Source organism: Paramisgurnus dabryanus, chromosome 15, assembly GCF_030506205.2.
Source record: "Paramisgurnus dabryanus chromosome 15, PD_genome_1.1, whole genome shotgun sequence".
Lineage (NCBI taxonomy): Eukaryota > Metazoa > Chordata > Actinopteri > Cypriniformes > Cobitidae > Paramisgurnus > Paramisgurnus dabryanus.
The window spans coordinates 25,824,261-25,841,449 of record NC_133351.1 but is presented as its reverse complement, the minus strand read 5'-3'; the positions used below and the strand labels follow the sequence as shown (position 1 = coordinate 25,841,449).

General features: G+C 37.9%; 1 protein-coding gene across 1 annotated transcript in view; it reads left to right on the top strand.

The window, feature by feature from the left end:
* The window catches only part of tmem198aa (transmembrane protein 198aa), a 28,925-nt gene extending 12,967 nt beyond the window's left edge, over window positions 1-15,958 (top strand). The window contains exons 2-5 of the mRNA XM_065292881.1: window positions 3,616-3,886; window positions 8,440-9,015; window positions 13,854-14,098; window positions 14,229-15,958. Of these exons, the coding sequence (XP_065148953.1) occupies window positions 3,718-3,886; window positions 8,440-9,015; window positions 13,854-14,098; window positions 14,229-14,381 (1,143 nt within the window). The 5' untranslated portion in view covers window positions 3,616-3,717 and the 3' untranslated portion in view covers window positions 14,382-15,958. The remainder of the gene's footprint in view (window positions 1-3,615; window positions 3,887-8,439; window positions 9,016-13,853; window positions 14,099-14,228) is intronic.
* The last annotated feature ends 1,231 nt before the right edge of the window (window positions 15,959-17,189 follow it).

Sequence of the window (17,189 nt, the reverse complement as noted above, 5' to 3'; positions counted from 1 at the left end):
TTGCATTGAGTTACCTGAAAGTACGGTTTCCTGGCTCATTTCTTATGGTGAAATTTGATTTCTCTTGTCCTCTCCGTCATCTGAAGAATAATGTTTTTACCTGGTACAGAATTGATTTTTTTGCTTGTAATCCATGTCTGACCATGCAGGGATGAAGGCAAACATGGCTTATAAAATTTGTCTATTTCTCTCTCCTTCTCTTTCTCTCTCTTGGTTGCCCTTTTTTATTACTCTTTCTTTATTTGTCTCTCTTTCCCAGGCTTTCCCAAGTGGGCCAAGTTGTTATTTTCATGTGGGTGCAGGAGGGGAGGGGTTTGCTTAAGGGGGAGAGTGAATTTTCCAGCATTGAAATAAACCTCTGAGGCAGCCTGAAACATTGATTGGTTCTCAGCCTGTTGCCATGGTGGCAGGTCGCTCTCCTCATCTCAACCAAATGGTGTGTTACTTCGCATCCTACAATCTCTCTTGTTGTTATGACAACAGACAGGAAGTGAGGTATTGCTATGCCAGTTATATAAAGGCTTTATTTTCTAACACATTATAGCGCCAAAATAGTTATGTCTTCACAATTCTCTATAATATAAATAGCACTGCAATTGATGGAAATGATGCTTACAGTTGCCCATTACACATATTTTATGAAACATAGCTCTGTCTACCATATTTGAGACACATTTCGTCTATTAATTCAATCTGTTTCTACAGTTAACGCCAAAGGGAAAGTTAAAACACGTCAACTATTTCATGTGTTTTACTTTGGCTCAGATTTTAAAAAATTCCCTAGAGTCTGGATCAAAGTTTTGGTTAGATTTTTTTGATCCATTATTTTAAAAGCTTTTTAAGGTGGAAAATGTAATTTCAGGTCTCCATCAAAGCAACGTTTAAGATAAGATGTACCCCTCAGCGTAATGGAAAAGTTGTTTGCAATCGTATAGTGCCTGTACTCATTTTACTAAAAAATCTAACTCTTTCTTTTGTATTCCAGTTGGATTTGATGTACTTTGGAGTAAAAACCGTTGCTGTACCTTATAGTTATAATGTAAATGACTTCTTTTTGTAAGGAACTGTCATTGTGTTTCTTTCGCTCATTTGGCAAAGCATTGTGTTTGCGGCACAAAGGTGATGGATGCTTTCCAGGGAACAAAATGTAAACCTTGAATTTACTCTAAATCATAAATCATCTGCCAAATGGATAAATGTAATGCAATAGAAATGTAAAGAGAAGGAACCATCTTATCAATTAAAGGTAGGGTAACACATTTTGAAAAATGCTAACGGTAGCCGCCTAGCAATGAAATCCCGATCCCACCCTCAAGTCAAATCGCTCTCCAAAGTCACGCCTCTTTCCAAACACATGAACACGCACAGATCAGACGGTCACGTCTCATGTCTCATTCACCAGTGAGAAAACAAAGTGAATAACACTTCCAAAATAACCAACAAAAACAACTGGTTTACATCAGAATTAGTTTAAGCACACGTCCGGTTGTGTAGACGTAGTAACTATATCGTTATGCTAATCCGTAAACGAACACAAATTTCATAAGCAACACAACGTTTCATCAAAGTATAATATCTGAATCCATCTCAATACAAACATATTGCGTACCTACCTTACCAAAATGAACAGTGCAACGACCCTTTCAGACCCTTTGCCTCCTGCAGCTGTTTTCATCTCGTGGTATAGCACTAAAGTTACTGATGTTAATTTGGATTTTTGCTCTTGCTGATCCAGGAAGTTTTTGCTGTTGTTGTTATAAAAGATGCATTTAGTTTTGTTGCTCCTGTGTAGGTTGTCAATTCAGCAGAAAAGTTTGGTGTTCTTGCTGTTTACAGACAGAGCGGACGTGAACGCGCCGATGACGTATGGTATCTGCGTGGACTCGATGCGCGGTGGGAATTCAAATTACGCTTACGTATGAGGGACATAAAAGGAAACGTCCGTTCGGACCGAAATCTATGATTTGTTGAACATTTTTTGGTCCTACGCCTTTCACAGATGACATAAATTTTTACAAATACATTTAAACAACTTAACACAGTGATTGCTATCAGGATGCGAGGAGACTTTTAACCAGCATAACTAAAAATGTTTCAGGATCAAATCTGTTACCCTACCTTTAAACAAGACGGTTATTTCCTCTTTAACTATTTTGTGAAACATGGTATGTTGGAGGCGTTTGTTGTAACAACGTTTTATCCTAAAGCAAAGAAAATCTCTCAATGACAGATAAATGAAGTCTTTTGTGGGCAGAGGTTTTGTAACATGAAGGTGGAATTGTGTTGAAAACCTAATCTGAATCTAAAACATGTTCCCCCGGTTTTTCGGACAGTGCTAGTCCTAGACTAAAACACCTGTTTGAGCTGTCTCAACTCAAAATAACTACTGACAGATCTTACAAATATGCCAGCTATTGATTTTTGACAAGATACGCCCCAGTAACGTATTTTACTAAGGCATGTTTAGAAAAGATATGTTCCTGTGTAGCTCAGTGGTAGAGCGTTGCGTTAACAGTGCAACAGTTCGAACTCAGGAAACACAAACTGATAAAAACTTACCTTGTAATGCACTGTTAGTCGCTTTGGATAAAAGTGTCTGCAAAATGCATAAATGTAATGTAAACATGTTAATTTAACTAAGGCCTAGTCCTGGCTTTAGCTAAGCCTTGTTTGTGAAACCAGGCCATAATGTTTTGTTCTGTGGGCTTATGCATTACAATACTCATCTCCAGTTTCTTTGAAAATCACAAGAGCAAATATTGACTTCAATAATGCAAATACGCTCAGTGCAAGGCATTTAAAAGCAATTAAATAACTGCTGTCAAGCAATAAGTGAAAGAATTCCACTGTAAGATAAAGCAGTCTTAGTTTTAGATTAATTTTAGATGACTTTTTTGTCTGTGACGATTGTTTACTGAAGATTTCAAAGGTTGTGTGTGTAAATTTTAGTGGAATCTAGTGGTGACATTGCGAATTACAACCAACAGCTCACCCCTCAATTTCAAAACGCATACGGTAGCCGCCACAAGACAAACATGTCGTCATCTGAATCTGAAACAATGTAGGAATAAAACGCGCTGTAGAGCAGTTTGTCCGTTTAGGCCTACTGTAGAAACATGACGGCGACTTTAATGTAAGGGGACTCATGGTGTATGTATGTAGATAAAAACGGCTCATTCTTAAGTAATAAAAACTATACAGTTTATTTTGTAAGGTCTTTATACCCCACTGATGATATAGTTATGTATATTATATTGCATTTCTGTCAAGAGGATCTTCTAAAAGTTACACCATGCACTTTTAAATAAGATTTTAAAGGGTTTTTTGTTTATGCAATTTTTAATACCCTTCTATGTATTTTATACTAAAATGATAGTTTAAAAAAACTATATTTTTAAAAGCAAGCTAGCACCAGTGTATAATTTATCATGTATATGGAATAAAAAGTCAAAATATTTCTTTGTTTGGGTGGAGACATGAATTGACGTACGAATTTAATGAAGTGTGACAGCAGACTGCATGACATTAGGCTCGGTGATGTTGTCACAAAAAGACTGAGTAAAACTGTCTCTGGTATTCATGAGTTTATCGCTACTTTCTTATCTCTTTCAACAGGTTAGTTGTTTTGGATGGAAAGGTTTTCCGTCCCCTCTGTTATGACACCACTCATCCTCTGTTTCCCGTAAAAACACATAATACTCCTAATACGCTGTCAACATGACAACCACTGCCCAGATTTTGGCCTTTAAGTTCTCCCCACCCGCTCAGGATGGAAGTCCGGAGCGTCTCTTCAGCTGTGATGAGGAGATTGAACGGCGTTACGAGGTGGTCCCGTCTGTCGTCTGCTCCATGTGCTGCCTCTTCGGCATCATCTACTGCTTTTTTGGTAAGTAGTAAAGCATGCTGGACTGTGGTCTATTGTCATATTCACTCGGGTTTGGAAACTTATATAAAAAAGAATCAGTTTGGATAAGCAACAGACCTCAGACCCAGGTCCGTTCAGGATTAGCTAAATGATGTAAATGATTGGTGGTTTAAATAATATGACCAAATGAAAAACACTGAAAAACTGTATGATGGGAAAGTCTGGTGGTAGGTTTTATTCAGCGTGAAAAGGAACAGGAAGTTAAAATCGAATCTAACATAGATTGATTTTAATAAATCAAGCTTATCATGTACTTGGACAGAAAGAAGCAGCTTTGACAGTCCGCTCCCCATGGACCAAAACGGGTGTTTGGGAATAGCATGAAGGTAGATGATGAAAGACTTCAGTTTCAAGCAAATGATTTTACACTTTATACTGCATAACTTTACTAATTATAAATAAACAAAGATCAGTTACTGAGCAAGTGCATAAATATCTACATATAGTAATGATTTATATTTTGAACGGTCGGGGGAATGTCAGTTTGATATCATTTGACTTCAACCCATTTACAGGAAACAGAAGTATTTCCATTAACCTGCAATTTATGTTTCAAACAAATTGGGGATATAGAGGGTTTTTGTAAGTTGCTTCCACATACATTTACATTGAGCATTTACTCTTCTCCCTAAATACATGGGTATGTTATTGCCTCATTATCACAAACATTGTTTCAGTTGTGGTTGTTTATCGCCAAATTTAATTCAGATAATAGCCATCTAAATGTGACAACCAGACAAGTGTGGCAAATCTCTGTCCCTCTATATTAGATAAGCTTTATCAGTCTCACTTGACTGTGAAATTAGCTTTCACTGTCCATTACTTGCTGTGAGAGAGAGAAGATCCAGGCCATCTCAGCTGTGACAAACAACAGCATATACCTTCTCTATATCTCTACACCCACTGATATATCCACTATCTCAATCTTTAAATGTTTTACAGTTTTTTGCTTCTACTTAATTTACTATATTGACAAATCTGAAGTGCATCAGTCAAAAAATGTACCAACTTGTTGAATAGTTAAGCTTGATTATTAATTATAAACTGAGCTTGATTATTGGTTATACATTTTTAGGAAAAAAATTATGAAATGATATATTTTTTAGTTTTATGATACAGGTTTGTCAATAACTACAAATCTACATTTGTTACCCGTGCTGTCTAAATGAGTTGGAATATGCATGGTCTAATTTTGAGCTACAGTCAAAAGAAGTGAAATATGTAGATTTTGTCGGATTTTATGGTAAATAAAATTAAGTACATTTAAGCTCTCGTCTAGCAATCCCAATGCTCCAAATGTAACATCAAAAATTATCTTTATTTGTATGTTTTCTGAGAGGTGTACCTTCCTAAATATTTCCTAATATAAAGGATGTGTGTCTATCGAAAGCAAAGCATTTGCACCTTAGATATTTTGGTTTCGGTTTTAAAACATGCAGAAATGAGAAAATAAAGTGTGGGCCTGATCGATGTTAAAAGAGTTACAACTATACTCTCAAGCAATCCGAGATACATACTGTATGTCCAGCATTTTTCAGACTAACACAATTTGTGATTTTTGGGAAATGTTCTTGCTATTCCAAGCTTTATAATGGTAGAAAACAGGGATTAGGGAACAACTTTTGACTTTTATCTCCTCCCCCAAAAGTGCATTTCTCCTTCACAGAGGTAATCCACACGGCTCCAAGGGGTTAAAGGGAAAGTTCGGCCAAAAATGATATTAAACCCATGATTTACTCACCCCCAAGCTGTCCAAGTTGCATTTGTCCATCGTTTTTCAGACAAACACATTTTCGGGTATTTTAGAAAATGTTTTACATCTTTCAGTTGATTAAATGTAATGTTACGGGGTCCACCAATAGTCCACGACCTTCAAGTCCAAAAAAAGTGCGTCCATCCTTCACAAATTAAATCCAAACGGCTCCAGGATGATAAACAAAGGTCTTCTGAGGGTAATCCGCGTGGTGTTGTTGTAGAAATATCCATATTTAAAACTTTATTAACCAAAATAAATACCTTCCGGTAGCGCCTCCATCTTAGTCGCGTCCGCATTCAGGATGAGAGCTTACGTAGCCTAAGGAGGCTACTCTGCTGCTGCTCTGTGCCCACACCCTCCGAATTTGTCATACATCACTAAGAAAAGTGCGTACACTAAGCTAATCCTCTCTCCTGAATACAGAGGAGTCTAAGATGGCGGCGCTACCGGAAGGTATTTATTTTGGTTAATAAAGTTTTAAATATGGATATTTCTACAACAACACCACACGGATTACCCTCAGAAGACCTTTGTTTATCATCCTGAAGCCGTTTGGATTTAATTTGTGAAGGATGGACGCACTTTTTTGGACTTGAAGGTCGTGGACTATGGGTTGGCCCCGTTACATTACATTTAATCAACTGAAAGATGTGTTTCTCTGAAAAACGATGGACATATGCAACTCGGACAGCTTGGGGGTGAGTAAATCATGGGTTTAATATCATTTTTGTCCAAACTATCTCTTTAATTAATGTATTTTGCAGGTAATTGATGTGATTTTTGTAAAAACATTCTAACTTTATAAACTATAATAACTTGCTTTCCGGTAATGACGCCATCTTGGACTCACGCAAGAGGTTTAGCATAGTGAGCATTAATTGCTGTACTGCGCAGTGACTTATGATTCATGTCCAAGATGGCGTTGTACCCGGAAGCTAATTATTATAGTTTATAAAGTTTAAAGTATGGAGTTTTTTTACAATATCGCATTGATTAGCTGCAGAAGACCTTTATTATCCCTTTGGAGCCATGTGGATTACTTCTGTGCTTGGGCGAGCAAGGACATTTACTACAATAATTCCTAATGTGCTCGTCTGTAAGATGATGGACATGTGTATCTCAGCTTGCTTGAGGGTAAATAATGGGGTAATTTTGCTATTTGGTTGGAGAATCGTTTTTAAAAACTTGCTGATTTAACACAGAAATTAAACTAATTCAAATAAATAAACACTAATCTTTTGTTTGTTGTTAGTTCATATTGGCTAATGCGTTAACCAATGTTAACAAATACAACCTTATGGTAAAGTGTTATCAAAAAATAACCTTCTTCAGTATGTAGACATTTTATTGTATTGTATGTAAACATGAGATAAGAGACTTTCCAATAGAAAAGCCTTTTATTATGCTTTTTCCTTTTAATAGAAAAGTGTGCCATGGTCATCCAGTGACTTTTGTGCTGATGCACTCTTTAAAATCATTTAAGTAATTGCCTAATTTCAGGCTTAATTTATTTTGCAATCATGAAACATTAACAACAGAACCCACATTATGGCACCTCAGAAACAATCTGAAAAATTAAAGGATAATTCTCAATACACTTTAAGTCTCATTTCTGGTTTGTTTTGGATGAACTACAGTGATGGACACTGAAATTTTGACAATGGGTCGTGTCTCGAGTTTTTGACTCGTTTAGAAGCGTCTCTTCACTGCTTCAGAATGGAAGTCAATGACCATGCACAAACATGTCATTAAAACAACACTTAACATTCATTTTCAAAACTGTGCTACTCACCGAGTGGTTTGTGTTGTTCGTTGATGATTAAAAACAAGTTGTATAGCGAAATACAGTTTCTGTCGTGTTTTATTTGGCATTTTGTAAAATTCCATTGACTTCTCTTGGAAGACTCATTGCTCGCTGATATTTCACTCCACCGCCGGGGAAACAGAAAAGGGTCTGTTTACATGTGGTTGTGGTTTTTTCGCTCGGTTTCTCTCAGAAGAAATTTTTCCCATATTTGATGGCTCAGTGACCAGCTTTAGGTTTGAAGTTGAGCTCGATTGTGACTGTCTATACGCTAGACACCGAGCGTACTTGTATGGCAAAGTGGTTGTCGCCATCAAGTGGTCGGGAGTGTGCTAACGCTTCAGACTCAAATATAGAGCGGAAGTATATACGCGGTTGTGATGTATCTGAAAAAAATTGTTCCACTATAGCAAATAACACTGATTGAAATCATACATTGCGCCAATATATTTGTTTTTAATCATCAACGAACACTACGAACCACTCGGTGAGTAGCACAGTTTTGAAAATGAACGTTAAGTGTTGTTTTAATGACATGTTTGTGCATGGTCATTGACTTCCATTCTGAAGCAGTCAAGAGACGCTTCTAAACGAGTCAAAAAGTCAAGACACGACCCATTGTCAAAATTTCTGTGTCCATCACTGTAGTTCATCCAAAACAAACCAGAAATGAGACTCAAAGTGTAAAATACCGGAATGATCCTTTAAGGTGCCTGAAAGGTTCTTCAAACCAATGCCACTGAGAAACCAAAAATGGTTCTTCTAAGAACCATTCAGTCAAATGTTCTTAGAAGAACCATTTCTTTCATACATTTTTATACTTTCATGCAACTTTCTTCAGATGATAAAACTTCTTTATGGAACCATTTAGCCAAAAATGGTTCTTCTATGGCATCATAAAGCACCTTTAATTTACAAATGATTAAACCTACTCCTTTCCCTCACCTCTCGTAGGCTACCGCTGCTTCAAGGCTGTAATGTTTCTCACGGGTCTGATGTTTGGCTCCATCGTCATCTTCATGCTTTGCTATAAGGAGAGGGTCATGGATACCCAGCTAAGCGTGGAGGCCAGCGTAGGCATAGGCCTGGGCATCGGCACCTTGTGCGGCTTGGTCACTATGCTGGTCCGCAGCGTGGGACTCTTCATGGTTGGACTTCTCCTGGGTTTACTGATGGCCCTGGCATCTCTAGTGGTTCTGGAGGAGTTTTACCACCCAAGGACAGTTTGGCTTCCACTGGGTGTGCTTCTGGGATCGGGGATGCTGTTTGCCGTGCTGACACTACAGTGGCAACGGTGTTTCACCACGCTCTCCACCGCCGTCTTCGGATCAGCTGTGGTAACCGTTACTGTGGATTATTTTGTCGAGCTTTTTGCCTTGACACGATACATCTTCGAGAGGGTGAAAGTGGACCCGCCTCGGCCCGTGTGTTGGTACACGTGGGTGGTGATGGGAGTTTGGCCCGTGCTGGCGCTGCTGGGTGTTCTGATTCAGTGGAAGGTCACTGCTGAAGGATATTCACACACGGAAGGTAAGTTGGTACACTGAGGCAAAAAAATAAGTTTAGGGTATAATGCAGTCAAAAGGGTGCATTGTCTTAAAGGCATAGTTCACCCAATAATAAAAATGCATTGTTTGTCAGTTAACAACCATTTTGCCTTCTGTTGGGAGAACTGTCTCTTTAAGAGGATGTCTTTCCATGACTTCTTTAAATAAAGAGTCATTCTGAATTCCCCCCATGGTACCCAGAGTGTTTTTGGGGTCATGAGCAGGGGTATATGACACTGTTTTATTTATAGGTGGCCTAGTTATTTACTTGCTGTAGTAGTGATCCGATTGGGACCAGACTGGCTCAGCTGTGTCGTCCAAACAGGGTCACCCAGACTTTGTGTAAAGGCCTAACCTGAAATATATCGGTTCATTATTCTGCAAAATTTCCAGCCACATGTCTGAAAGGACAAGTAGGCGTTTAATGCCGTCTAGAGCAGAAGCTAATAAGGAAAGTTTTGCCAGACATCTACAAGTCCTTGAGCCGTCTTTTAAAAAGTATGCATCCATGCTCTTTGACAAGTGCAAGGCTAAAAAAGACATTCAGAATTAAAATGTGCATTGAGCAAACAAATAGCTTTAACTGTGCTGGGATGGTTGCCATGGCTACAAGCTGGTTCTTGTTTGACGAACTGGGGGAGGATGCTGTGTTGAGGAAGGGGTAGAAGAATAGAAGCGTGAGAGGAAGGAGGGTTAGTGAGGGGAAACGAGAGGGATCGTTACTTGAATTCCCTGACAGATGGACTACGAGGCTGTCGAGGCCCAACAGAGTGAATGAATAGGAAGAAATAATCCGTCTGTTTTTAATAATGACAGAGAACAGAATGTCGATTTAGCCGTGTGGCAGTGCAAAATGTGTCAAAACACTCAATGGTTTGTTTAGCAGCTTGGCATTGGACGATTATGACAGATTCGGCCAATGAACACATTGTAGTGTCTTTGCAGGTTAAGTAAAATGGGGTGATCTAGGGCCATGTTTCCCTATGTACAGTGAACTTTACTGCATCCCAATTTGGGATGTAGAAATTACAGTATAACTGGGTATTACTAGCTGCCAGTAACTTACTGTAGATTTTACATTTATGTTATTTACTGGCAACAGTTTGTTCATAGTTAAATGATTTACAGCATCCAGGTTGCCGTGTTTTAATTAGTTTTGAGTGGTTGTTATATGAAAAAAACAAACCTGCACATTGTTGCGACTGGCCAATCAGAATCAAGCATTACAACAAGCCGTGTAATAAGTAGTTTTAATTAGGGCTGCACGATTTGGGAAATTTTTCCCATTGCGGTTATTGATGCTAATATTGCGATGTGCGGTTGCGATTATAATTAATGGTGTCATGAGTCAACTTGATGGGTTTTAAGGAAAATCCACACACATTTTAGTAATAATACTGAAATGTGTATTTGTAAAACTAGAAATGTTTTCGTATTGTCACGTGATGTAGCAACTGCTCAGTGTCAGTAATCCTAAATCCAAAATACCGCCATACAACAGACGTAGAGTTTTTTTTTTAGCTACCAGATCACTGTCAATCTCCTCTGCATCCATCTTCGCTTTGGTATTTCCACGTTGTACTCACACAAGTGACGATGCACGCCACACACGTGCACTGCCTTTTTTGTTCATTTTTCTTTCTTTTTTTTAAACAGCAAGAAAAATCATCAAACTGTTATCAGAAAGTTTGTGTTAACAAGTCCACACATTTATTTATTTAATATAATTGCAACATTTTGCTGTCATATAATCGCACAGGCTGACATCGCGATTGCGATGCGATTAATTGTGCAGCACTAGTTTTAATTTACTTATTTACTAAAATATCTTATATTTAGTATATTTATTCATTGTATCTAGTGATGCACCGATCATGATTTTCCATGGCCGATTTGCTTGCTGTTTTTTACAAGGAAAAAAAACTAATTCCGATTATGAGTTTTGATATGCTTTTAAGCAATAGACAAGAAAGTGTAAAAGAAAAGTAAACAAAATGTTTAAATTAATGGCCAGTCGATCGGTGCATCTCTAAATGTAGCATCAATCAACTCCTCCTCGCATTATGTTTCTGTTTTGGAAAATATCAACTTTTGACGTGTGCGCGCATCTGCACTCCAAAACAAAGCCCTCTTAAGTGTGTCTGATGTGTTTTCTTTTCTGTTAGCATTTTTAATCGGACTCTTAATGGATTGTGCCAACAAAACGGCAATTCTGAATGGCCTGAGGCCAGGATTAAGTGGAGTTGAAGAGAAATTTTGCAGAGAGCATTCGGTTGAAGGATTATTCCACTTTCATAAAAAATGAAAGATGTTTACGTCTTTCTTTGTTCAGTCGAAAAGAAATTAAATATTTTGAGGAAAACATACCAGGATTTTTCTCGAGACATAAGGGTCTATCTAGCAAAATGAACGTTATTTTAGCCAAGAAAAAAAACACAACTTTTAAACCACAACTTTTCATCTTGCACTAGCCGTGTGACGCCCCAGTGCTAAAATTACGTATTACGTTGTCACGTCGAAAGGTCACGCGGTACATATGTGAAACACACAGTTGTGAACCATTTTAAACAATAAACTGACACAAAAACATTAATTAGTATCATTCAACATACAACAATGTCGAAACGGTCCTATTTCTCCACTTTTTTATTTTATTTACCCTTTATTTTACCAGGTGATGTCCCATTGAGATATTCAAATCTCTTTTGCAAGGGAGCCACTTTTAAACACATGATTGGTAGTTTCGCATACGTCTTGTCTGACCTTTTGACGTGATTACGTAATATCTAATGTCGCGCTGGCGCCTCACACGGCTAGTTCAAGACGAGATTTTTGATTTTTCTTGGCGAAAAAGACGCTAGATAAGACCTTACACATCGATTGGGATCGTTTAGAGCCATTTGAATTTTAAACTGCATTATAGGGGCGGTGAATTTGTCGATTTTATACTGTATTTTATACTGTCGATCTTATACTGTTGTCTGGGGTCTACTTATGATGTTTGCGTGGTTTTTACATTCAAAAACATCATAAACAATAAGTAATAGGCTATTTTGTAACATGGATTAGTGGCTCTCTGGAGAAAAGCTTCGTTTGAAGGGGCAGGCCGCATTGAAGACCTGGACGTAAACACCCACTGCTATGATTGGACGGCTTCATTCCCCGTCATTACATGTGGGGAAATGTTATAAAAACATTAATGTGTGAAAATAGCAGCCGAACACATATATGTTTGAGCCACAAAAGATTCTGGGTGCTAAAGATGATAAATGACACATAAATGACAATACGTATAGTAAAGTAGAAACAAAACTTTAAACTCGACGTGACTAAAGTACCGTATACAACACAGTAAGTGCGCATCAGATTATAAACTGCGACTGATAAGCTCTTATCAATAACTTTGTATATTTCTATTGTGCTTGTGAGGTTGCTCTTAGATACACGTAACGTTGCATACCACAGTTATATGATAAAAAAGCTTTGTTGAGTGTTTGACCGTTCAAACGCAACTTGCCTAAATTACCGTATACAACACAGTAAGCGGGCATCATAATCTAAATTGCGGCTGATAAGTCCTTCCTTATCACTACCTTTGCATATTTCTACCGTTAAATTACAATCGTATTGTTAAGTGTTGCACCTTTATTAATCGTTTAATGTTTTTAGTAAATTAAAACAGTCAAACATACGTGTTTAGACACGGAAGTTACAACAGGATGTATCAAGCGATCTTTTCCAACAAAGCAATAGTGAAACGCAGTAACTTAAATAAAGTAAAATGTCTTACTTGCTGTGTCATTTTTGTCAGATCCAATATTAGTGGTGCTTTTAATCACAGTCTCTCTGCAAATCCAGCATCGACTTGCTTCTTTACAAGTGAATCTGCACAGTACACAAGGTAATCAAACACTCCCCATGCGAGCTGGAACTCTTCAAAAACAACCTTTATCCACGCATTCCTAATGTTATTTTCCGAGCCTCCGGATTAAAGTATTCAGCTTCTGTGTTGTTCCCACGCGGTTCTTCCACAACCCAAGACTTCGTTACCATGGTTACTCTATCATAACAGATCACCGCGTCAAAATAAAAGTCTATCAGAAAAATGTATTTAAAAGTCATTTTGGTTACATTTGGCAATCTTTAAAGACATGTTTACTGATTGAGACACACGTGTGTCACGCGAAGCTGTGGGCGGGGCTACAAAAGTGGTCGTTGTATTTGGCTATGGGGAGGTGCTTCAATTCTACTTTGACGTCATATTTCTCTGAATTCCACACTTGGTTGTAAAACTGGCTTGGTGCCAAAAACTGTTATATTTCAGTAGCACAGACGTTTTCAGTTCTAAAACTTGCAGGATGTTCATTTAACTATGATGACCTCTTATATAACAAAGTATCAAGTTAAAATTGAGTATTTGATTCACCGCTCCTTTAATACTTTGAACTGTTGATGAGGTCCAATAAAGTCTATTTAACGGAGAAAAATCCTGGAATGTTTTCCTCAAAAAACTTCTCGACTGAACAAAGAAAGACATAAACATCTTGGATGACATGGGGTGCGTAAATGATCAGGATTTTTTTCATGAAGGTAGAATAATCCTTTAATATAATTCTGTAATTTTTGATGGAGGTGGTGGCGTTTAGCGGCTTCTGAGATGCTCAATTCTTATTTGATCTTAGTCTTAGTTTGGTTAGTATGCGAATTGGAATGCAAGGCACGTCTCCCATTTTAACATCGTTCTTGTTTCTGGCTGTGAATGACTGTGGGTAAATGTGCTGCCTTGGCTCTTTTAATTCTTTTCTTCTCTTGCTCATAAAGTCTTCATCAGTCACCAGCAGAGGCGAGTGCAGCTAATGCGAATCCGTCAAAAGGAGGAGAGGAAAGAGTGCAGGAAAAAAAAGAAAAAACCTCAGAAACAACCACCGCAGCAACAAAAGTACCACCACCCCACTCAGTCCAACCCGATCCCCCCCAACCCCCCACCCAAAACCCAGCGCCCGGAGCCCACTCAACGCCGGAAACCCAACACTATTCGCCGCTTTGATGGAGACGTGCTTTCTCCGGTACGTATCATAACCCCATCTGCCAGTTTACCAAATTTTTTAAACCGTACAAATAATTCTATCCAGTTCCTTTCTTAATTCAGTTCAGATGTGTGGTTTTATATTACGAAACAATGCTCTCTTATTCCAGAGTTACATCCAGAACTTCCGTGACAGACGCGTGGAGAGGAGAGGCTACTCCCATGACCGGTTGATTGACGGCGCGCACGTTGTAGATTTGGACTATGACTATGGGTCCCAAGTGCCCCTGACAGCCCACACAGGCCCCGGAGTAAGAGGCTGACCCCTACTGAACAAGAGCTGTACTGCAGCAACCGATCCGAGAAGCAACAAGTTATGGCTGGATAAGATCCCGAGCATGCAGTTACTTTAGCCGCCGGGATGGCTGAAGGGACTCCCATCCGAAATCGATTTGCTGTGATCCCATGCTTTTATTTGTTAAGTGTATGTATAATGCTGCAAATGGATCGTTGATGCAAATGGATCGTTTACCTACAACACTGCCTAATGGGGCTCTGTTCTACTGCACTTAGCTTCATTTGATATTGTTGAAGATGGGTGTCTTTGTGTCTGCTCCTCTGGGGCTCTTCTGCCCATATTTAGGCTACCGTCTTACTCCGTCCAAGAACAATGGGTTCATTATTACAAAAGCCATTTTAAAGAACATATCCGAGCATGGGACCTAATACGGCCTTGACTTTAAGCGACTAAGCTGCCATAAAGCATGCACGGGTTCTGCCAGATAGACTCTTCGTACATATTCAAGCTTTAGTCCTCCCATTGTTTATGACCTGTTGAAGATGTTTCGGGTGAAATTATGTTTACAGCACAGGCAGGGAGGTATGTACCATTTTATAATAGTTTCGAATGGCTTTATCTGCTCTTTGTCAGGACATACACCAATTCTGTCAGACCATATACGGTAAAAACAATCTGAGCCGATTGCTGAAACCACTGTTGCACAAATAATAAAATGTCTTGTGTGTTTATCTTTGTCAGCTAATGCATGTGGGGAAAATCTGCCATTTTTTATGATGTAGAGATGCATTGCTTTCATTTTTTGTGCCCATTTTTAGTTCTATCCATTTACGGTGTAATTATATGTGTCTAGTGACTGTTTGGGTGGGTCCCACTTAAATCTCAGGGGCCGTGGCAGCCAGAGGGCCCTAGCTATGTTACTGTGAACACTAAAGTGTTTTGAATGGATGATTTAAGTGTCCTTTTTTACTGTGAGACAGTAAGGGATTAAAGAAGGATGTATAAAAGAGATTTATGCCAGACTTCCCAGAAAGGATGTTGTTTATTTCTGTGTGTGAAAGGCATGAAACACAGAGATGGGGTACCATTTGAAATGTGTGTTTTGCTGTGTATGCAATGAGAAAATGTGTGTGCGCGCGTGTGAGTGATTTCATGCCCAGTTTCTCATCTGTGTTTATCGGGACTGTAAGAGTGATGAAGAGTCTTGTCTTATCTCTTCCTCAGTAGTGAAAGGGCTCAACGGCTAACATTCCTCTGTGTCTACTGTGTCTCAAGTGACAGCTTGGCTCTCCTATTAATTTTTGTACATGGTCTAAATGTAAATAGGTTTACATGCGGCTTTGTATTATTGCTATTAGTGCTTTGATTAATAATTTTTAATTTTTCTAATCAGTGGCTATGTCTGTGTGCTGAAGAAATGTCTTTCTGACAAATTTGTCATTGATAGTCATTTGTAATTATAATTTATTTCTAATTTATTAGATAAAGACTTAAAGTGGAGCTCTGTATGTAATTGCATTAATGTTTACCATTATTATTATTATTCCTGAGCATGTATTTTACAAGACTGATAACCATAAATGTTGTGCTCCCAAAGTCGAATACATGTGTTGTGTGTATTTTTCTTTTACCACTTAACGCACGGCTGGTTATAAAAATAATTAGTTTTTTTGAAGATGGTATAGAAGCCTTTAAGGCCTGGGATGAAATATATTAAATCGAGTGAAATGGTTTCTGGCAGGCATGTATCTGCAATGAAGATGAAACATGCTCAAATAGCTCTGTGATGCACAGCATAATTTCCATTTTTAAAATAAATGTGCATATCGCCACAGGGGTAGAGTTCATTTATACAGTTGGAAATGAAAAATCACATTTAAATGGCTCACTGTTGTGTTACATTTTTAGTTGCAATTTGATGGAAAAGCTAAAAATGTGGTTTAAGCCGTGTGATTGCATTTATATGATCCAGCATCACAAAAATATCAAGTTTTTCATGTTGCAAAAACAATATTTGCTAGCAGTTGGAAGTAAAGAAAGTAAATTATAATACAATTACTTTACAATAAAGATGTGTACATTAACATTAGTTATCACAATAGTGAACGGCTTGAATATATTTTGGTTTATGCATATTATTATTATATCATAATTGCAACATAGACTGTTAATACAATAGCAACATTATAAGTAGCCTATGTTAACATTACACCGTACATGTATACTAATATGAACAACCAGTAAACAAAAGCATATTTATAAATGCTGCTCATTATTTCATGATACCTATTAATAGCATAAAATAATTTGAACATACAAACCTTAAAGGGATAGTTCACCCAAAAATGGAAATTCTGTCATTATTTACTCACGCTCATGCTGTTACAAACCTTTATACATTTCTTTGTTCTGATAAACACAAAAAAAGATATTTTGAGAAATGTTTATAACCAAACCGTTCATGGACCCCATTTACTTTCATAGTATTATTTTTGCCTACTATGGAAGTGAATGGGGTCCACAAATAGTTTGGTTACAAACATTTCTCAAAATATCTTCCGTTGTATTCATCAGATCAAATACATTTATGCAGGTTTGTAACAACATGAGAGTGAGTAAATGATGAAAGAATTTTTATTTTTGGGTGAACTATCCCTTTAAAGCAGTGTTTCTCAAACTTTTTCAGCCCAAGCACCACTTTATCTTCCAATTATTTTCTGAGGACCACCTAATAGAATCCCACTCTAACACGCCCCCACAAAACAACAAAATAGGAAGGATAAGCTAAATTTAAGTTTAATATGCAATTGTTTCAAGTCAAAAACTAATTTTT